The sequence below is a fragment of the Cydia amplana genome, chromosome 2 (assembly GCF_948474715.1).
Source record: "Cydia amplana chromosome 2, ilCydAmpl1.1, whole genome shotgun sequence".
In the NCBI taxonomy this organism is placed as follows: domain Eukaryota; kingdom Metazoa; phylum Arthropoda; class Insecta; order Lepidoptera; family Tortricidae; genus Cydia; species Cydia amplana.
The window spans coordinates 20,362,833-20,385,272 of NC_086070.1; the positions used below are offsets into that span (position 1 = coordinate 20,362,833).

General features: G+C 41.1%; 2 protein-coding genes across 3 annotated transcripts; one reads left to right on the forward strand and one right to left on the reverse strand.

Annotated features, from left to right (window-relative positions):
* Window positions 1-310: 310 nt before the first annotated feature.
* On the forward strand, window positions 311-2,974 carry LOC134662199 (checkpoint protein HUS1). Of its 2 annotated transcripts, XM_063518466.1 has the most exons (6): window positions 311-459; window positions 546-752; window positions 930-1,030; window positions 1,798-1,908; window positions 2,176-2,353; window positions 2,715-2,974. In XM_063518466.1, the coding sequence occupies exons 1-6, from the start codon at window positions 408-410 to the stop codon at window positions 2,942-2,944; spliced, it is 879 nt and encodes a 292-aa protein (XP_063374536.1). In that variant the 5' UTR covers window positions 311-407; the 3' UTR covers window positions 2,945-2,974. The 2 variants fall into 2 exon arrangements, with proteins under 2 accessions (XP_063374536.1, XP_063374537.1); XM_063518467.1 differs by lacking the exon at window positions 930-1,030 and having other exon boundaries at window positions 546-703.
* A 307-nt stretch (window positions 2,975-3,281) lies between these two features.
* LOC134661299 (nuclear pore glycoprotein p62) lies at window positions 3,282-21,509 on the reverse strand. The gene is made up of 15 exons (XM_063517301.1): window positions 21,286-21,509; window positions 21,003-21,059; window positions 19,661-19,777; window positions 19,313-19,440; window positions 18,896-18,968; window positions 18,262-18,356; window positions 15,470-15,548; window positions 14,436-14,585; window positions 11,756-12,361; window positions 9,949-10,035; window positions 9,462-9,543; window positions 7,683-7,851; window positions 5,231-5,403; window positions 4,319-4,430; window positions 3,282-3,504 (listed from the first exon to the last, which is right to left on the reverse strand). Exons 1-15 carry the CDS (start codon window positions 21,350-21,352, stop codon window positions 3,346-3,348), a joined length of 2,154 nt encoding a protein of 717 aa, XP_063373371.1. The 5' UTR covers window positions 21,353-21,509; the 3' UTR covers window positions 3,282-3,345.
* Between the last annotated feature and the right edge of the window lie 931 nt (window positions 21,510-22,440).

Consider the following 22,440-nt stretch of genomic DNA (forward strand, 5'->3'; position numbering starts at 1 on the left):
AAACTCTCTGTCTATGTTTGAAATGAAACAGACCTTTGACACACTATAATAACTTTTACGAGCTATACTTGGTCAACCAGATCTTGACAGTAGAAAAAGGCGGCAAATTTGAAAAATGTAGGCGCGAAGGGATATCGTCCCATAGAAAATTTGAATTTCGCGCCTTTTTTTACTGACAAGATTTGGTTGACCAGCTATAATATGATGAAAAATATTTTATAGTCTATGGTATTATTGGAGGCATTTACTCTTTTTGATATGGCAAGCAACCAGCTGCCAAAGAATGTCATTGAAAATGCATTGCTTTCTTGTTTACCATGCATTTCTCTTGGCGCCAAAGTAAATAAAAACAACAGTAGAGCTGCCCGCATTTATTTAACTTTACTTCTAGTTGATGTGTATGAAAAATGAAGTTTCGAGCAGTGATGGTAGATGCTGGTCCAATGCGAGAATTTACAAGTAAACATGGAAAAAGTTTGAACTTACCGACGTTTTATGAGTGTAATCAGTGTTTTGATATCTACTAAGGTTTACTCATTTTTCAGACATAGTTAGCACAATATCAAAGCTTTCTAAGGAATGTGTTGCGAGAATAGCCGATGATCAACTTTATTTCATTGTCAGCGATGAAAATAGTGGCCCCGCGCCACCAATATTATGGTGTGAAATTCCACAAGCTATGTTTTTTACTGAATACCAAATGGTGGGTTTAGATGAAGATCACAAGGATATATACTTAGAATTCACTTCTGGTAAATATGAAGTGTTAAATTTATTAAAATAGTACATTCGAAGCTAAAAGCTTAGTAGTTCTGACTTTTTAGTTCTTGTAAAATTTAATCAAACAAATTCTATGAGTAGAACTGTAGATAATGTATTGTGTCTTTATTTGAAAGCTTGTTGTTATGTAACAAATGATTTGTTTCCAGCAAACTTAGCACGGTCTCTGCTAACCTTAAAAAGTGCAAAGACTTTAAAAATGAAACTGACGAAGAAGCAATGCCCGTGCCTAACATTAGAAATTGAAGTGGTATGTATAAGGTTAGCATTAGCACCAATAAATTTAGGTTTAGGCAAAATATCATTACTTATTAAATACTGTTGTTAGCATTATAGGCGCTTTGGTACTACTGTAAGCTTATAATTGTAATTGAATAAATAAAATAAAATAAATTACTACTTAAAAGTTAGTGTGTGAAAAAGTAACAGTCTGCCCGTTAGTTTTTCACACTTAAACAGTTGAACAGATTTAGACAAAATTTTGTATGGAGAAATTTTGAGGCCCTGGAAACAGTGCTGACTGTGCCTTAGGGCAAATCCGCCTCTGCCGGGATTGGAAATAGTGTAGTTACTATCAATCACCATCTTTCCACGCAGACAAAGTCACAGTTAGAAGCTAAGTAAGAGTGAAATAATAGTTAAAAGCAGAATTGCAGGTTGTGGTTGTTTGTCAGAAACAAATCTTTTCTTTTACTGCACTGTCATTAGTATAGAAAAAAAAATAGGGTATCACTGTGCCAGTAATCATATTTCACATTATTATTGGTATAGGAATTCCAGGGTTGGACAACTTTTGAGAAGAGCCAACTGTTACGTTTTTGACTTATTTGAAGAACCGTTGTACTTCCAAAGAGCTGCATGCAGCTCCCAAGCCGGTTTACAAAATAAGGCCCACAAGCCTGCTAAATAGTATCTTAATTTCATAAAATCCATCCCTTGAAAATCCGTCCTGGCTGTAAAGGTCAAAAAATTTGGAGACCTCTTTCTGTATTACACCATTCTGAATTTATATTTTAGCCATCGTCAACATCACAGCAGACGCGCCAAGTCACACACGACATACCTGTCAAGGTCATCCCAAGGAAATCATGGTCAGATTTCCAAGAACCAAAGATACCCAAACCAGATGTAAGTTGGCACATACCTACTTTTAGTAAAGAGACTTGATTGTATCTATCAGGAGCGAAATCCATTGGCAGTTGCTACTCGCTATATCGGAGCGGCCAAGGTGGTCACAGATATCTGAACACGCCTCTAGTGTCAAGGTGTTAGAGTGCGTGTTCAGATACTTCTGAGCACCTCATTAGCTCCAATATATAGTGACTGTACCAGGGATGATGGTACATACAAAATAAAAAATTTCTGCTGCCAATCTTCATTTCATAATTCTTACAGATATCATTAGAACTGCCAGCGCTCAAGCAGCTGCGAACCACAATAGACCGCATGAGGACTATGGCTGCTGAGGTGATGATCCGAGCCTCTGCCGAGGGCCGACTGACATTGCAGATTAAGACTGACACTAGCAAAGTGTCCACTAGATTCAAGGACTTGAGGGTGGAAGCGTTTGAGGGTTTGTATTCTTGTAGCAAAAGTGGCAATAGTTACTAGTATTTGTTTTACAAGGGGGCAAAGTTTTAATTTAACCCCTCATGCTGATACTGATACCCGAGCAAGAGAATGATTCGAAAAGTGGAATCTTGAGCGTTGTAAGGGTTAAACAAATGAAATAAATGTAACTTCCTGAAGATGTGGTCTCAGCACAAAATGTGAACCAATTTAAAAATCAACTAGACAAGCACACCTATACATCTACTTGTCAATGACAACTGTCAATGATTACTGGATACAGGCAATATCAGTTGTCACAACTGCCTGCCTGCTTATAGAATAATAATAATAAATCGTAAGAAGTTATTTTTTTTCTATTTTAGGTCCAATAGAGCACTCGGACTCTGAAACAGAAACGCAGGCAAACGAAGACATGTCCCACATCTGCTATTGCCGTGTAGATGCTAAGAAATTATCCATGTTCCTGAGTGCAGATCAAATCTCACATAACAGGACCGTGTGCAGTATAGTCCATAAGAAATTAGTAATACTATGTCTGCAGACAGAAGAAAATGTGAAGTTGCAGTGCTTTATTACTGGTATTGTATTCTAATAGGTTCAACTTTTGACCTGACTGAAAAAAGGGTAACGGGGAACCTCCCGAAGGGACATTCCGGGGGAAGGTTTTGAACACCGCGGCTGTCCGTGGAACCCTTACCTTACTAAATGTTTGTATTTTGCCTCACATTTTGCTTGAGAGAGAGTGAGACGCCATGAGATTGGACAAACATATTGGACATATGGAATACCACCCTTATTTGTTCTAAAATAAAACATTAAGACATTGCAAATTCTTTTATTTCTGTCTGCCACTTTAAGAGATAACAATGATGGACAATTTTCTTGCATTTTGCCTTCTGTTCAGTCAACTGCTGTTTATCTTTTTTTCTCAGTATTCACGTACTAAACTTAAGTATTTATTTTAATAGAAAGCCTAACAAATCATTAATTAATTTAGTTATAAGCAAGATGAAACGATCTTTCGTTGTCCCGCCTCAGTGTGTCGTGGGTGGCTTTCAGCTGGTCCAGTTTTGTCGATATCTGAGCGATGGAGTTGTCTATCCACTGCATTGACGACATGTGTGCGTTTAGAATGCGCCCTATTTGACCGATCTGAAATCAAACAATTGGTGGTTAATTTCCTCCTATAGGGACCGTGCGCGTTGGAGGGTCTACCGCCTTGTGGCCTGAATCGGAAACATATGTGCACATGTACATTGCCAAAGCAAGTGCTACCATCTACCGTTCTCGTCGGTATGTTTCCTTGTGCATATTAGGTTCTGCCATCTTGTGGGCTATATCGGAAGCATAAACGACACATTTATGCCTCGCGCCAAAAATCTGACGGCTCCTGTGCTGTATTAAAAGAACCATACTCTTGGTTTACAGCAGAATAAGTGGAACGTCCACTGTTCCACTGTGGAACAGATAGTCAAGGCTAGTTTTGGGTAGAAACAATATATTTTATATTCTGAGATATTGACATTACATTCGAGTTTTGACAGTAATAGATTTACAACATATTGTGCCAGTACATATGCAACCTCCAATACGCCCTCTTAAACTATTACGGACATAAAATTTATATTCTAAACTATCGTGCCTGACTAAATATACTGTGGCATACAATGTGATAATTAGTGAATTATTGTACATTTTATGTTATTTCTACTAAAAAGGTCGATTGTATTTAAAGAAAATTTCAAAAATGTATGGAAAGTTCTGTGACACTTTCAATGAAACTATCACAAATTAAAATTGGCATTTTTTTATTGCAATATTCATATCTACATTACCTGGGGGCATGTCATGACTTGGCATCTGTCTAATCTTATAAGCTATAGACTCCATATGTTACCGAGTCTACCTACTGTAACAACATGGTGGAAGCTGGTGGGAATAACCCAACTGCAGCTAAATTACTTACTGGGTCGTTACTATCTTGGCTTCTATTTGTCTCGTTGAGGTGTTCAATAACTTCTTTCAAGTCTTGTGACATTGTCTTCAGCTGTGAGTCTAGATTTTCGGCCAAGTTATACCTGTAAAAAAAGGTATTTTAAATACTATTTATATATGCTGAAATCGTCGAGCTCGTATAAAATTCCACCTAATAGACGGTAATAAGTTCACGTTGTTTATAATTAATAATTAATTGGGTACCTATTATAAAAACGTTCCTGAGAAAAGCGTTCCAAGATTGCCAATTGCGTCAAACTGCCGAAAGCAGTGTCTCAATCCTGTACAAATGTGCTTCTTCCAGCCAGTTACTCAGAAAAGCGTCGTAAGTGTAAGGCCTGAGTGGACGCTCGAAGCGGAGCGTTCGGCGGGGCGTGCAGCGTGGCGTCGGGCTCACAAGTAATTTGAGCAGCGTGCACTAAGGCCGCTCCAATACGTTTGCATTTGTTTAACATGCACGCCGCACGCCCCGCCCCGCTGCACGCCTAACTCGAGCGTCCACTCAGGCCTTACACTAATTCGTCCCACCGCCTCCGTGTAAGAGTATTGTGGAACATAAAATCGGCCGCATTATTTTTTCTTATACGTTTAGAATCGTAAGGAAGGAAGTAGAAGGAAAGCAACCGAAACCTGCATTCACTGACAATCCAACCTCTAGACTGAGCTTAGGCCAATTCTTTCATGAAACCGATGCTGCCAAAAATACGGGGGTGCGGGGGGACGAGGTGAGCGAATCCCGTGCCGTGATTGGTCCGTTCAAAGACACGGACCAATCACGGCACGGGATTGACTCGAAGATGGAGTAACGCTACCGTATGTGTGGCGCGACTATGCTATGTCTAGAGGTTGGATTGTCTGTGCCTGCATTAGAAGTTTGACTCACATCTGCTCCCTCTCGGGATCTCGCGGCCTGTCCCCGGACTCGAGCAGCTGTTTCTCGAGCGGCGCGAGCAGGTCCTCGAGTTCCTTCTGCTGCGCCAGCACGAAGTCGAGCTCCAACTCGAGACTCTGCTGCTCGTTCTTCACGGCCTGCACGGTGTCGTTCACTTCTACTATCTGAAACGTAACGCAAACTATTGATAAGGGGCTCCAGTCTCATCAAATTGTAGGTACTTGATGGGGTATAGTTAACACATTCAACGCCGAAACCTAGTCGGGTATTTTATGATTTCGTTCCCAGGCCGGACGACCCGATAGTCGGGATCGAGGTACTACAGCTTTATATGACGAAATTTTTGTAGCCTGGCGCGGATGTCTTGTTTGGCTTGGTGGCAATGGATGTGTTAATTATCAAAGAGAGCTGGGGCTTCGATCAGTAATTGAGGCACAGTCTATTAAGCGAGAAAGTCGAAAGAGAGCGTGTCATAAGTTAGGAAGGACCAACGTGATTCGTGACCGCTCTAAAACATCGGTTATTTTTACAGAATAGGCTACACGACTAATTTTTTTTTATGGTATCAATCGATCGGGTTTGTTTTTAGGATCAAATGTCTATATGGGACCCATTGCATTAAAGTAACACAAAAGTCAGAAATTGTAGTCAAAGTCCGACAGTCGCACTTCTCTCGCGAAACGCCCTATACAAAACGGCCAGAGGCCGTGACGTCATCGCCCATCTTGTAGTGTGGACAAAACAAGAAAATTGCGTTTTTGTCGGTGAAATATTGCGTTTATGTATATAGTTGCCATACAATATTTTTTTGGATGAAATGTAAGGAATCGAATGGTACCCTTACTTTTATCGTTTTTGGAAGTTAAAAAAAATTAAATTTTGAAACTTTCAGGTCCTGTAATTTTGTAATTTTTCAATATTTTATTTTAATATCCACATTATTGTGATAAATTGCTCGTTTGCTATCTATTTTACTAGATTTTGTTATAAAATTCAACATGTGTCATCATCCCTATTATATACTTAGTGCAGTCAGCATCAAATAGATAGTGGCGACCAAAGTGGGCAAATATATCGGTCCTTATTTCTACGGTAAACAGGTTTGTTACGATGTATTTGGGCACTTTGGCCGTCACTATCTATTTGATGCTGACTGTATGTATCTACCATATGATTGATATGATCATACACCGATTTAGGTTCCAATTTATATTATCTTTGCCCCAAAAGTAAAGAAAATTGGTAAAATAAATGCCACTATTCCAAAATGACATCCGGGCGCTTTTGGTGTTGTATATAAGTCACTACAAATTAAGAGTTAACCCCTCAACTCCCATTGACACGAAAACTTACATCCGAGTTATTTTATACACAGTAACAGGTTTTTGACATTTAGAAATGCTGGGTTGACCTCATAGTGTTTTATGATATTTTCTCTTTTCTCCATGAGCAATAAGCAGCCGGTCCCACGCATTGACCTGCGTGGCCTGGTTGATGAAGGTCTTCTCAAGTTATAGCGTCCACTTGTTGATCAGCCGTGGCAATAAGCGTGGACAAATCTAAAGGGTCACCTAAAGCGTACCTTTTCTCCGTTAGCAAAAAGCAGCCGGTCCCACGCATTGATCTGCGTAGCCTGGTTGATGAAGGTCTTCTCAAGTTATAGCGTCCACTTGATCAGCCGTGGCAATAAGCCTGGACAAATCTAAAGGGTCACCTAAAACGTACCTTTTCTCCATTAGCAATGAGCAGCCGGTCCCACGCGTTGATCTGCGTGGCCTGGTTGATGAAGGTCTTCTCAAGTTACAGCGTCCACTTGATCAGCCGTGGCAATAAGCGTGGACAAATCTAAAGGGTCACCTAAAGCGTACCTTTTCTCCATTAGCAATGAGCAGCCGGTCCCACGCGTTGATCTGCGTGGCCTGGTTGATGAAGGTCTTCTCAAGTTACAGCGTCCACTTGATCAGCCGTGGCAATAAGCGTGGACAAATCTAAAGGGTCACCTAAAGCGTACCTTTTCTCCATTAGCAATGAGCAGCCGGTCCCACGCGTTGATCTGCGTGGCCTGGTTGATGAAGGTCTTCTCAAGTTACAGCGTCCACTTGATCAGCCGTGGCAATAAGCCTGGACAAATCTAAAGGGTCACCTAAAACGTACCTTTTCTCCGTTAGCAATGAGCAGCCGGTCCCACGCATTGATCTGCGTGGCCTGGTTGATAGTCTTCTCAAGTTACAGCGTCCACTTGTTGATCAGCCGTGGCAATAAGCCTGGACAAATCTAAAGGGACACCTAAAGCGTACCTTTTCTCCGTTAGCAATGAGCAGCCGGTCCCACGCATTGATCTGCGTGGCCTGGTTGATGAAGGTCTTCTCAAGTTATAGCGTCCACTTGTTGATCAGCCGTGGCAATAAGCGTGGACAAATCTAAAGGGTCACCTAAAGCGTACCTTTTCTCCGTTAGCAATGAGCAGCCGGTCCCACGCATTGATCTGCGTGGCCTGGTTGATGAAGGTCTTCTCCTGTTCTTCCAGTTCTAGCGTCCACTTGTTGATGTTCTCTTCGAGTTGCGCGAACGTGATCGAGGTGATTGGCTGAGGCGGCGCGGCTGCTGTGGTCCTGGGAAGTAAATATTAAACCACTACATAGTATAGTAGGTAGGTAAGGTGGACGGCAGACGGCCTAGAGCAGCTGTCGGCAACCGGCGGCCCGTGAGCCGCATGCGGCCCGTGAATCTGTCACTTGCGGCCCGCGAGCCTCCCTGGCTATTTTGTATGCAATATTGAAAAACGACAATGTCTGATAAAATCATAAATATTAACAAAGTGCGGCCCGCGTCTACTTTGTTAACTACTATGTGGCCCTTGGCTGCTAAAAGGTTGCCGACCACTGGCCTAGAGGACCAAGTCCAACGAGATGGTGTGACCAAATATCCGCCCAGATGAACATCACACTAAGCAACGCTTTCCACAAAGCAACCGACAGGGAGAAGTGGAGAGCTGCCATCAGGAAAACTAGTATGCGGAGTCACGATCCTCAGCAGTGAGGGACCGACTTAGAAAAAGTTAAGTCGTAGAAACAAAGTCGCTTTCTGTCTGTCCCTATGTATGCTTAGATTTTAAGCAACCGACAGGGAGAAGTGGAGAGCTGCCATCAGGAAAACTAGTATGCGGAGTTACGATCCTCAGCAGTGAGGGACCGACTTAGAAAAAGTCAAGTCGTAGAAACAAAGTCGCTTTCTGTCTGTCCCTATGTATGCTTAGATTTTGATGCGGTTTTTTTTTAAATAGATTGAGTGATTCATGAGGAAGGTTTATGTATAATTTGTTAACCCGTGCGAAGCGTGCCGTGTGGTGCCGGCATCGGAAAAGAATAGCACCACCCCATCTCGTCCCGTGGGTGTCGTATAAGGCGACTGAGGGAAAACTGGCGACAGATATGCATATGAGCAAGGCTCGCCCGTATCCTTAGCGGGGTCCTTGCTCACAAGACCTGGGCGCGCGCCACATCGAAAAAAATAAAAAAAAACCCGTGCGAAGCCGGGGCGGGTCGCTAGTGTAATATATTTTTTGGAAGTTTAGTCCCACTGTTGGGTAAAGGTTTCCCCTCTTGAAAGGTTCCTGCAAATTTTCGTTCATTGCCAGTCGCTTTCGTAAAGGGCATATGACTAGTGGCTCTGTGAGCTGTAGACCTCGCGAACCCCCATGGCTCCGCCATTTTGAAAAAAAAAATCCAACAACTAAATCGCTAAATAAAATCGAATACGTAAAATCAATATTATTTCTTTAACCTTTTGGACGCCAATGACCGATATATCCGCACCGTAGGTTCAACGCCAAAGACCGATTATCGGTCACAGACTACAGAGCAACATAGACCTACGTGCATATGCGTAAAGTTCAATTTCAGTTTTAACACTTCGGTGACGTGGCGTCAGCGTGACAGCTTTTGTGTTTGACACGGCGTCGAAAAGGTTAAATCCCATACAGCGAAATTTGGTACCCACCTAAAAAGTAAAATTGGTAGTTTTGAATTTGGAACCTTCTTTTATCCCATTATAGTTTAAACATTGATTGGAATTTGTCCTTTTAAAAGGATCTCGATAGTTCAACATTTGATTTGAATTTGTCCTTTTAAAAGGAACGGACTTAGGAGGTTATTATAATAAGTTATACGGAACTTTTCTAATAGTATGTTTATTTTCAAATAAGTAACATACTACTACTTACGTTACAGGTAGTAGAGACGGCATGGTGGTGGCGGCGGTGGTTTTTCCTAACGCTGTTATGCCGGACGGTGCGGTCGTGGATGCTAACAATCAACAGAAAATACATGTAAATATGGCTAATAAAATTATAGTACATACGTATAAAGTTACCCTGACGTAGCAAAATGTGTTTTTACTTGTTAGTAAAATTATTGAACAGAAATATTATAGAAAAAAATCAGAGATGTGAATTGTGAAACTGATTGTTATGTATGATGCTACGCATTGTGTAATTTACGTTCTAATGAAAATTATAACAATTTTATGCAGACCCCAACTTTGAATGTCAGACGTGCGAAAGAACGTATTCGATGCTATATTCAACTACAAATTTGTAATATTTTTTTACGATTTATCTAAAAATGTTCATACGAAATTTCAAGTATTTGTCATCTGACACGTTTTTTTCTTAATTTTATTAGGACACTTGCCAGTTTGTTAGTACATACCCGCGGACGAAGGTTGTGTGCTGGCTGTCGAGGCGAGACTGAATCCGCCAGCGCTGGTTGTGGCCGGTTTGCCGAGCTGGAAGCTTGCTGGAAACATTTATGTTAATATTAGGGTTCCGTACCCAAAGGGTAAAAAACGGAACCCTATTACTAAGACTCCGCTGTCCGTCCGTCCGTCCGTTCATCTGTCACCAGGCTGTATCTCACGAACCGTGATAGCTAGACAGTTGAAATTTTCACAGATGATGTATTTCTGTTGCCGCTCTAACAACAAATACTATAAACAGAATAAAATAAAGATTTAAGTGGGGCCCCCATACAACAAACGTGATTTTTGACCGAAGTTAAGCAACGTCGGGCGGGGTCAGTACTTGGATGGGTGACCGTTTTTTTGCTTGTTTTTTTCTTCTTGTTTTGCTCTATGGTGTATGGTATGGTGCGGAACCCTCATTGCGCGAGTCCGACTTGCACTTGGCCGGTTTTTGTTTATTATTTAACCCTTTGACCACCAAAAAACGTCAACTGACAATATCAACTTCTTGCATTGTGACAAGGTTCACGATAGGCCTACGCTGGGCTACCCCCAGACGCCAGGCGATCGCAATTATTTAAGCGAAATTGAACTTTACGGAGTCCCGCGTAAGTCCCTATTGCATTGGCGAAACTGTCTGCTGTAGCCGTTGTTGGCGCATTTGTCAAGATTTTCCGATGACGTCAAAAGATGAAAACTAACAAGAAACGATTTTTTTTATTAATGTCACTAAGCTCTTAAAAAAGCGGCCAAGTGCGAGTCGGACTCGCCCATGAAGGGTTCCGTATTTAGGCGATTATGACGTATTAAAAAAAACTACTTACTAGATCTCGTTCAAACCAATTTTCGGTGGAAGTTTACACGGTAATGTACATCATATATTTTTTTTAGTTTTATCATTCTGTTATTTTAGAAGTTACAGGGGGGGGGGGGCACACATTTTACCACTTTGGAAGTGTCTCTCGCGCAAACTATTCAGTTTAGAAAAAAAAGATATTAGAAACCTCAATATCATTTTTGAAGACCTATCCATAGATACCCCACACGTATAGGTTTGATGAAAAAAAAATTTTGAGTTTCAGTTCTAAGTATAGGGAACCCCAAAAATTTATTGTTTTTTTTTCTATTTTTGTGTGAAAATTTTAATGCGGTTCACAGAATACATCTACTTACCAAGTTTCAACAGTATAGTTCTTATAGTTTCGGAGAAAAGTGACTGTGACATACACGGACAGACGGACAGACACAGACATGACGAATCTATAAGGGTTCCGTTTTTTGCCATTTGGCTACGGAACCCTAAAAATATAATAGGTACCTACTATTTATAAAAGTGAATAAGTAAAATTTAAAGCTCAAATTTCAAAGAGAAGATGAATATTTATAGTTTATAGTAGAACGTAATGTAAGGATAAAAGGTATGCGTTTTACATTTTGTCTACGATGACATATACGTAGGTACGCTTTCAATTTTTCGAAATAGAATAAATAAACGAACCGTATTATAATGAGATTACGTTTCTTCAAAAATATATTTAACCCTTTAACCGCCAGAGTCTGATATATAAGACATTACATATCCAGCTCATTTCGCCAGTTCGCCACAGTCTGATAAATAAGACAAAGATCTGATTTGGTTTTTACAGCACATTTATAACTCCCGTAACTATGCCAACCTTACTCTGCGTGGTACAATTACTGTCGGTGGCGACACGAACACGCTCGATCAAAAATTGCTGGCGGTTAAAAGGTTAATGTAACAAAATAAATACTTACAAGCAGCAGTAGTCGCAGCAGTACTAGCGGGAGTTTTCCCAAAACCAAGTGCACCGCTAGTCGCAGTCCCAAAACTGAGCCCGGTCGCTGCTGAAGTGGCCGCGGTCGACGTCGTCCCAAAACTGAGCCCGGCCGTCGTCGCGGCAGTCGAAGTCGCTCCAAAACCGAGGCTAGCCGTCGTTTGAGCTGTAGATACAGCTCCAAAACTAAGCCCAGTTCCACTCGAGGCCGGCGTTGTTCCGAAACTAAGCCCAGTACCGGTGGAAGCTGGCGCCCCGAAACTAAGCCCAGTCGCTGGTGTCGAAGCTGGGGTTGCACCAAAACTGAGGCCAGTTCCTTGTGTTGACGCTGGTGTTCCAAAACCGAGCCCAGTTCCTTGAGTAGCAGGAGTAGTCGTTCCAAAACTAAGCCCAGTGGCCGTTGACGCGGGTGTTGTTCCAAAACTAAGCCCAGTTGCTTGTGTAGATGCTGGTGCGGCTCCAAAACTCAGTCCAGTTCCTTGAGTTGGTGGTGCCGCTCCGAAACTAAGTCCCGTTGCTTGGGTTGTCGCTGGGGTTGTACCGAAACCGAGGCTCGAAGCTTGGGTGGCTTGTGGCGCAGAAAAACCTGTAGATAAAGTGAAGGAGTGCGGATTTGAATTTTAAATACTTGACAATTTAGTTCCTGAAATGTGTACTAATGGTACAGAGAAGCCAATTCAAACTTACATTGTGACATTAACCCTTAAATGCATGATTTTTTGTATAATTTCCTAATAATATGAAATAAATGGGTAATGTTGTATAGATTGTGAGAAAAATAAAGAAAATTACATAGTAATTAAAAAACCGGCCAAGTGCGAGTCGGACTCGCGCACGGAGGGTTCCGCACCATCAACAAAAAACAAGCAAAAAAACGGTCACCCATCCAAGTACTGACCCTGCCCGACGTTGCTTAACTTCGGTCAAAAATCACGTTTGTTGTATGGGAGCCCCACTTAAATCTTTATTTTATTCTGTTTTTAGTATTTGTTGTTATAGCGGCAACAGAAATACATCATCTGTGAAAATTTCAACTGCCTGGCTATCACGGTTCGTGAGATACAGCCTGGTGACAGACGGACGGACAGCGAAGTCTTAGTAATAGGGTCCCGTTTTTAGGGTTCCGTAGCCAAATGGCAAAAAACGGAACCCTTATAGATTCGTCATGTCTGTCTGTCTGTCCGTCTGTCTGTCCGTCCGTATGTCACAGCCACTTTTCTCCGAAACTATAAGGACTATACTGTTGAAACTTGGTAAGTAGATGTATTCTGTGAACCGCATTAAGATTTTCACACAAAAATAGAAAAAAAACAATAAATTTTTGGGGTTCCCCATACTTCGAACTGAAACTCAAAAATTTTTTTTTCATCAAACCCATACGTGTGGGGTATCTATGGATAGGTCTTCAAAAATGATATTGAGGTTTCTAATATCATTTTTTTCTAAACTGAATAGTTTGCGCGAGAGACACTTCCAAAGTGGTAAAATGTGTGTCCCCCCCCCCCCCCTAACTTCTAAAATAAGAGAATGATAAAACTAAAAAAAATATATGATGTACATTACCATGTAAACTTCCACCGAAAATTGGTTTGAACGAGATCTAGCAAGTAGTTTTTTTTTAATACGTCATAAATCGCCTAAATACGGAACCCTTCATGGGCGAGTCCGACTCGCACTTGGCCGCTTTTTTACACTTTGGGTACGGAACCTTAAAAATAATATATGCATATTATAATAATAATATGAGCCACGGGCCATCAAAATATACGATGTAGATCTACATTATAATGCATTTAAGGGTTAAAATGGTATCTAAATGTCAGTCGCGCGCGCATATCGCTCATACTTGTTCGTACATGTATTGGCCCGAGCGAGACGCACGGATGACTGTCCATCATCACAGAATAACTAATAGTACTACCGTACAGAAAATTCACTCCTTCACAAAAGTCAGATTTAGGTATAAAATTACACCTATATCGCTGCCTGCAAGCAAAATTGAAACTTATAACCGCGCACGAACCGTGAATCTCCTTTGCGCGCCGCAGTTTTATGACCGAGCTGTGAGTGTCGGCACGGGGTTATCACTTGACAAGTTTTTATACCTTAAGTCTATTTTTTTATTCGGTAGACTAAAATGACATTTCATAGTATGAAATGACACATGATGTTCATACTATGAAATGTCATTTTAGTCTACCGAATAAAAAAATAGACTTTATACCCACCGATTTATTATTTTTAAGATAAATATGTAGGAATTATAGCCTGACCAGTAATATATGATAATTGTCAAGAGGGCGCTGTTATTCTCATGTATAGAGTGACAATTCAGTGTAGTATGAAAAAAATAGTTCCAGTGAAATTCCGCAACATGGCGCACCCTCAATAGATCCTGGTTCACCTATACAAACGTTGATTATGTAAACATACATTTTTTATCCGGAGATAGTATGTCTGATTCTCACGGAAGTAAGTTTCGAAGCCATTGTGTATTTTCAATTTTGCGCGAGCGCCACGTGACACGACTATCGTGCACGCCGAGCGGCAGCCCACTGCCATACGCCTGTCCGATGGGCGCGCCGGCCAAATGTACCTAAACTGCGGAGTGACACCCCCCTGCCATCATTTCGTAGGCTAGTAATTTTTTCACGACTCACCTAAACCGGTTCCAGGTTGTGTCGCAGCGGATTTCCCGAAGGTGGAGCCGAAGTTCAGCCCCGTGGCCGCCCCCGATGCAGGCTGGGTCAGGTTGAGACCCTGCGCCGGAGTCGAGGTCTGGCCGAAGCCGAACCCAGAGGCTGTTGTCGCTGCAGATCATAAATTAAAAGTGGAGACTTGAACTCACGGCCTCTGGATCGATACTCCAGCGCTCTGCCAACTGAGCCACCAAGACCTAATCCATAGCCAGCGAATTTTTCCACCGTATGGGTCTAGGCTAGGGGACCCTAATAGCGAAATCTACCGTAAGAGCGTTACACTTCTAATAGCATCGTTTGCAGACGTTTCTCCTTTTAAGAAATGAATATGTAGATCATGTTTACAGATTGATGATGTCATGGAAATTATACACAAACATATTTTTGCGCTCAACTCCCAGCATTTCGTAATGTCAGAAGCCTCTTAACTCCATGGCGTGTGGGAGGTAGTTAAGTAACTTTTCTGTCGACAGGGTACAGTCACCAGCAATAGTTGCTAAGCGGGCGAGGTGATCAAAATGATCTTGACGCGTCTTTATTGTTAAGAGAATAAGAGCGCGTCAAGGTAATTTTGAACACCTCGCCCGCTTAGCAACTTCTGCTGCTGACTGTATCTAGATTAATTGTAAAGATACAGGTTGTGTTTATAATACTAATCGTTTTGATATTTCATAATGAAATTTGACCAGTTGGAAAACTAGCCTATCGAAGACGCTCTACGCCGCTGTATAAGGTGTGTGGTTTCCCAATAATGATGAATTATAGCAAACAATAGATAGAATTTTAATAAGAACCTACTAGTAGACTTTTATTAACTTTAGGTATAATACGAAAACATGGGGCATTATCTATGAAAAGGGACCTTATTGTCGATGGCGCTTACGCCGCACAGCGTCGCGCGGCATTGTATTTATATCGGAGCATCGTTAATAATGGCGTAACCGCCATCGACAATAAGGTCCCTTTTCATAGATAACGTCACATATGAGTCTTACCAGCAGTAGGGGTAGCGAAGCTTCCGAAGCCACCCGCCGGCGTCGCGGCGCCGAAACTAGGAGCCTGCGCCGTTGTCGCCTTTAACAATCAGAACATAAGTGCTAGATTTTTTTTTTAATAAAATTAAATCTAAAATAACCCGTCCTGGATCGTACCTGGCTCAAAGGTACCCATTATTCCCGCAGCGTTTCCCCGCTGAACTGCAATGGATACCTGAGTGTTAGATTGGATTACAGTGTAAACATTACGGACAATGTATGTCTCTTCTCCCCTCTGGCCAGGGTTCGAAAGGATAATTATCAATGATAGTTATCTTGATAATTATCGTGATTTTTATGCCTGATAATTATCGATTTGATAAAAACCTAAAATATGTAAGGGGCATTTTAAATCTTCTCGGGGCAGAGGTGTAGGGTTGGAGCCGGTCTACCTAGCTTTATTTGGCGTTCATAAGCGCATTGTAATTATGCCTACTTGTTGAATAAACTATCTTTTATCTTATCTTGTCTTATCTTAATCATTAATGAAATATAGCACCATCTATACCTGGGGTAATGATCAGATATTTATCGGATAATTATCAAAGACTATAATTATCTGGATCATTTCGAACCCTGCCTCTGGCCCTGGTCCATCGTCCATCGGTCTTGGATCTTCTTACTCGTCGCTTCTAGTTACGACTGAGGGTCGCAACCATATATCTGAAAATCCCCGACCTATTGGGCCGATGTTAACACATTCATTGCCACCCAGCCAAACAAGACATCCGCGCCAGGCCACAAAAAATCTTCATATACGAGGGGTGATCCAAAAGTAATGATAATCAGTAAGAAAGACACATAAAATGTTTAATAAAATAATTTATTTTTCTACGTAATCTCCTTCCAAGTCTACACACTTAGACCATCGTTTCTCCAGACCACGAATTCCTTTTAAAAAAAAATCTTTTTCTTGACCCTCCAAAAATGCCTCCACAGCGGCCATTACCTCGCCATCATTCAAAAATTTGTTGCCTCTAAGATCTTCCTTCAGCCGTGGAAAGAGATAAAAGTCGCTGGGGGCTAGGTCTAGCGAATATGGGGGGTGTTCCAGCAATTCGAACCCTGAATCACGGATGGCAGCCATCGCAACGCCGGCCTTGTGGGGCGGTGCGTTGTCCTGGTGAAACAGGATGCCAGCTCGAAGTTTACCCCGCCGCTTTTCTTTGATTGCCTCTCTCAATCTGCGTATTTGATCAGCGTAATAGGAGCCCGTAATAGTGGTTCCCTTTTCCAGGTATTCGATCATTATGACTCCCTCAACATCCCAAAACACTGAAGCCATGACCTTACCAGCGGAGCTTGCTACCTTGAATTTCTTCGGTGTTGGGGAAGACGCTCGCTTCCAGGTCATGGATAGCTGTTTGGTCTCAGGATCGAAATGGTGGATCCAAGACTCGTCCATGGTTACAAACCGACGCAAAAATGTTTCGGGATCAGTTTGATATTTGTCAAGATTAAACTTCGAAATATCACATCGTATTTTCTTTTGTTCAGCCGTTAACATTCTAGGCACCCAACGAGCGGAGACTTTTTTCATGTGTAGTTCATCAGTTAAGATTCTTTGAATGCTGCCATACGAGATGCCTGTGAGCTCAACTAGATGCCTGATAGTCATCCTTCTATCTGTTAAAACGAGATCATGAATTTTTTTGACGTTTTCTCCAGTAATGGCGACAGATGGACGGCCTTCGCGATGTTCATCTTGAGTGGATGTTCTTCCCAAGTTAAACTCCTTTGACCACCGTGCCACTGTGGAATACGGCAGAGCGGACTCGCCCAGTGTTCGCACTAATTCAGCGTATATATCTTTAGTACACATTTTTTTCAAACAGAAGTATTTAATAACCGCTCTCACCTCAGTTTTATCCATTTTTACGTTATTGTTCCGACTGCTCGTGTAAAAACAGCTGCAACTCTCTGACAGATACATATTTTTTAATTTTTTAATTTACTAAAGAATCTTTATGGCCAGTAACGGCATACCTATTTATTTTAATCCGATTCAATAAGTATTCAGTTATCATTACTTTTGGATCACCCCTCGTAAAGGTGTAGTCACGATCCCGACTATCGGGACGTCCGGCCTGGGTACGAAATAATAAAATACCCGATAGTCGGGTTCGACTGAATGTGTTAAAGATGCCTGCCATGGATCTATAGGTATATTATTCATATATATGGATCAATATGGATCTATAGGTATGCACTTATCCAAAAGACAAAAAACCGTCCGGATTGGAGAGACGGCGTACAAAGATCATCTTCTCATTAAAACTGAGCGAGCTCGGTATTTGATCGATAGTTGTGAATTCATTGTACGTCGGTAGTCAGTAATGTAATGAAACGCACCGTTTAAAGCAGGGCTCTCCAAACCCCGGCCCGCGGGCCAAATGCGGCCCGCCGACACCCAAAGCGTCCGGCCCGCGGGAGCCAGGCTCCAAGGGTTCAGCCCTAACAGCAGCAATCAGATACCAGAATGTTTCTGAGGCGCAATATGGCCCTCAGGTAAATAAGTTTGGAGACCCCTGGTTTATCAATCAATCAATCAATATATATTTATTTCAGACCAGAATTAAAGAGCCACCACACACTAGCGTCTCCCGAGCGTCGGCGTCTAGTCAACTCTATGGCTGCTGCTCGACGCAATGTCGCCGCACCTGCGCACCAACGTCATTTTTCATAGCGCTGACTAGACGCCGACGCTCAAAAGACGCTAGTGTGGGAGACCCTTAACTGCGATGAATACTTACGGTGGGCTGTGGCGCGGCGAAGCCCGAAGTGGGCGTAGCGAACGCGAACGCACTGGCAGGTTTGTTCGCGTTCGCCGGCGAGCCGAATGTTAACCCTGAATCCACAAACATACACATCACCCATAGTATTGTCTGTGCGGAAAGAGAAGAGTCGTGGAATGTATTGGGCCCCATACATTCCACGACTCTTCTCTTTCCGCACAGACTCTATTTTCTATAGATGTTTACAAAAACAAAGTAACTGCTTAGAGCGGTTGACACTTTTTTAAGAACATTGTTAATCGTTTCAGGTGTCAACCAGTGTAGTCAGTTATGTTGTTTTAGTAAACATCCCTTCAATTGTAAACAAATAAAAACGAAGGGTTGAGTTAAGTGGTTCTATTTTTTTAAAGATTTATATAGAATCCAAACCAATATTATATGGATATGAAGTCATATGTAGTTAAAGTACTGAAACGAATTTGATATACTTAAAAATCACCTTCAAAGTTATTCAGATTTAGCTTATTGAACAAGCCTGAATCTTAATAAATAAAAAATACAATATCATATTTTGATTATAATCGACTATCAGACTTCTTTTAGAGGCTGGCTACGCAAAAAAAAGTTGCATCTGGAAGTTGGTAAGTATTACCTTGGGGTTGCGCAGCTTGTCCTAAAGCGGGTGTCTGCGTGGCACCGCCGAACGGCGAACTTTGTGCTCCAGTCTGAATAATAAGAAAAAATGTTTTAAAACCGATTGATCCTATCATACCATCCGAGACTAAAGCATAAGTGAAATCGAAATTTCACTGGTAAAAAGTGAAACAAAGCAATCATAAAATTCGTAAATAAATAAATGATTTACAAATCCATGTTAACAATCTCAATGACAGGCATGGATGCTTTAAGCCGCGCCACACCGAGCGAGCATACGCGCGAGGCAATTTCCTCGTGCACAAAACGGCCAGTGTAGACGTGCCCCGTAGACCCGGCTATTTCAGCAAAATACTCTCTGTTTAGACTAATTCTTTTCTTTTTGTTAAATTCGGTTAAAATTTTAAATACGTGCCTGTGCAGGTTGGCCAAAGCCGGGGCTTCCAACTGTTTGGTTGGGCGGGGAGGAGAACCCACCAAAGCCTCCGAGAGGCTTGCTCGCTCCGAAGGCCGGTGCTGCGGTTGTTGTACTTGGAGAACCAACTGTAAACAAAAATTTGTCACTGTTAAGGCTATTTTCACATTTCTCGCGATTACTGCATAAAAGAATTTGAACCAATTTATTTCTATTCTACTGGTTACTCTTAATAAAAGATCCTAATTTAGTGATTGCCGTAAAGTTATTTATCTTGTCTACAAGAAACATGCCTACTATAAGAATATATGTAAGATAATAGATAGAAACGTAATAAAATGAGCTTACATAATGATGAAGTGGGAGCGGTAGTTTTAGCTGCTGATCCAAATGAAAATGAAGAGCTGGCGCCAAACGCTGGTGCATTGCTGGGCGGGCTGTTGAAGCTGAATGCTGGTTTATTCTCTGAAATACAATTCAGATCTCACTTGAATAACAACATGCAAAGGTGATAAAATAGGCATATAGGAGACCAGAGTTAGGCTGGCTAAGCCCCTAGCCGGCATACATGCCATGCACAATCACCCAACTCTAACGGGCTAAGATAACTAACACCAATGGGCTACTCTAACGGGCTAAGATAACTAACACCAATGGGCTAACTTAAGTTGTTTACAAGCAACTATAGAACAGATAACCATATAACAATACAGATATCTGTAAGAAATGTGCAGTTCTTGGCCAAAAAAAGAAAGTTTGTTGAAAGCTTAAATCACTGAAGTAGACCACAAAATTTTGGTGTGGCTCAATGCTATAATTTTAGTACAAGGACAAACTTGTTGTATATTCAAAGACTGCTCCATGGCTATTCTATGGCATGGAAGAAATAAATATTACGAGGACAATTTTACACTAATCAACTTCCATAGTAAGCTCAGTAAGGCTTGTATTGATAATGATATAAATATAATACATAGGTATGTGGTATGTACATACTAGGATGAGAGGCCGTTAAAAGTTGTATATTGATTACAGTGGATAGTCCAAGTATTATATGATCTGTGTCTAAGTGAAATATTGACTATGGTACTACACATACACACTAAAAATAAAATGGACTAGTAGAAAATTGAATATAAGCAAGTAACTTATACATGCATCATACAACATGGTGGTGTTACCAGTAGTTGCTGGTGCTCCAAAAGTGGGCTTTGCCGCATCACCACTACCAAAAGAAAAGCCTGCAACATTTCAATGTATGTTGGAAATTACTGTGCTAATATCATCTATACTTTCTATACCTTTTTATACATATCAATTTTTTTCTTTAGTTAAGTATATTTGCATGTAATAATGTAATTTAATTGGTATGTGTATACTTAATTTTCAATTTGTATGCCTGTCAGTGAAACATTTGACTTTTGACCTTGAAATTTGCATTTGTTTTGGCAGGTTTTGGTTTGTGAGCAGCTTAAGGAAAAGAAAAAGCATTCTGTGAGGAAAGCATTCTATGTTTGCAAAAAATATCTGTGACAGATTGGCAATTTTGGCTCTGGACACGAAAAGTAAATACATTGTCATTGATACTTATGAACATCTTATGATGTTATGACCTATTTGCCTATAATGGAAGAGCAAGAAAAAATGTTTAATATAAGTAACCCAAAGAAATTGTAAACGCATAACATACCTGTGTTTGCTGATCCAAATACTGATTTATTATCACCCGTTCCGCCAAATGAAAAGCCTGAAAGCACCTTTTCATTAGATAATTTGTTCTGGGTTAAATACCGGATTATTGTGTATTGTGTGTATGTTAAATACCAGGCCTAACTGTCTAAGAAAATACTATGTTTTATTTTGCTGACAAGCACATTTAGAGGTTATGTTCAAATGTTTGTGTATGGATTATTTCTAACAAAACACATTATTTACTTTATTACATTAGTATAACTTTGATCATTTGTTTTCACCTGTAGAAGGTGTAGCAGTGCCGAAGGTTCCTGCGGTAGTCGTGGCTGGTGATCCAAACAATGACATGATTTCGAACCGAGTTTAAATTTTAACTCACAAATATTTGACACGCGTTGTGTTTAACAGTATATCTTTAATTAAGCTGTAGTGATTTTTGTGTATTACTTTAAAATATACAAAAAACAGTCAAATATATTATTTCACAACTCTGTCAACATAAGAGTCCGCGATTCTGGCGGTTGGTCAATTTGACAGTTGAGACACTTGACGCATTCTTTTTTTTTCGCTACAGTATTTTTGAATGATGATTGAGTCTAGGTTATTGGCCAAACGTAAATTGATGGTGATTGTAAAGCCTATATACACGGTACTGTTTTCGGCTTTGCAAGAGTCGCAGTCTTGGAGGATAAAACCAAATGGAGACGCCTTGTCTGTTATTTTCTGTCTTGGAGGATATAATCAAACGGAGACGCCATGTCTGTAATTTTCTGTACAAAACAGTCTGCCGATTTTTGCGGGGGAGGGGAACGTCAAATGTATGCGTAATGTAAAAATAGCCATGTCAGATAAACGTCAGTCCATACATTGTGTATGACCGTTGGCCGCCTATTTTCGACAGAGGGGAAAGCCTGTTAATGGCTACTCCGTTTAGTTGTATTCTCCAAGTTTTCTGTACAAAACCATAGAGAAATATAGTAAGACAAGAGTGCTCACTCCATACATCAATTAGACTATAATTTCAGTGTCTACATCTAGCATCGAGTAGCGGAACTATTAGTACTGCTACATCTATTGTCAAGTAGCAGTACTGATAGTTCCGCTACTCGATGCTAGATGCTAATAGTCTTTTTGGTACTAAAACTGATGTATGGAGTGAGCAATCTATGTATTTTTTTCTCTATGACAAAACAGTCTGCCGGTCACAGACTTAATTATACCTAGATGACGCAAATGCATCTACTTCGCGTGTCCGAACCCCGACGAATCGTCGAGGTTGACCGTCGCTACTGACAGTCCACGCGCGTCAGTTGTTGCAGCCGGTAGTTCGTACAAAATTAAAAAATGCCTCGTTGCGTGATAAGTATAGCTGGTCAACCAAATCTTGTCAGTAAAAAAAGGCGCGAAATTCAAATTTTCTATGGGACGATATCCCT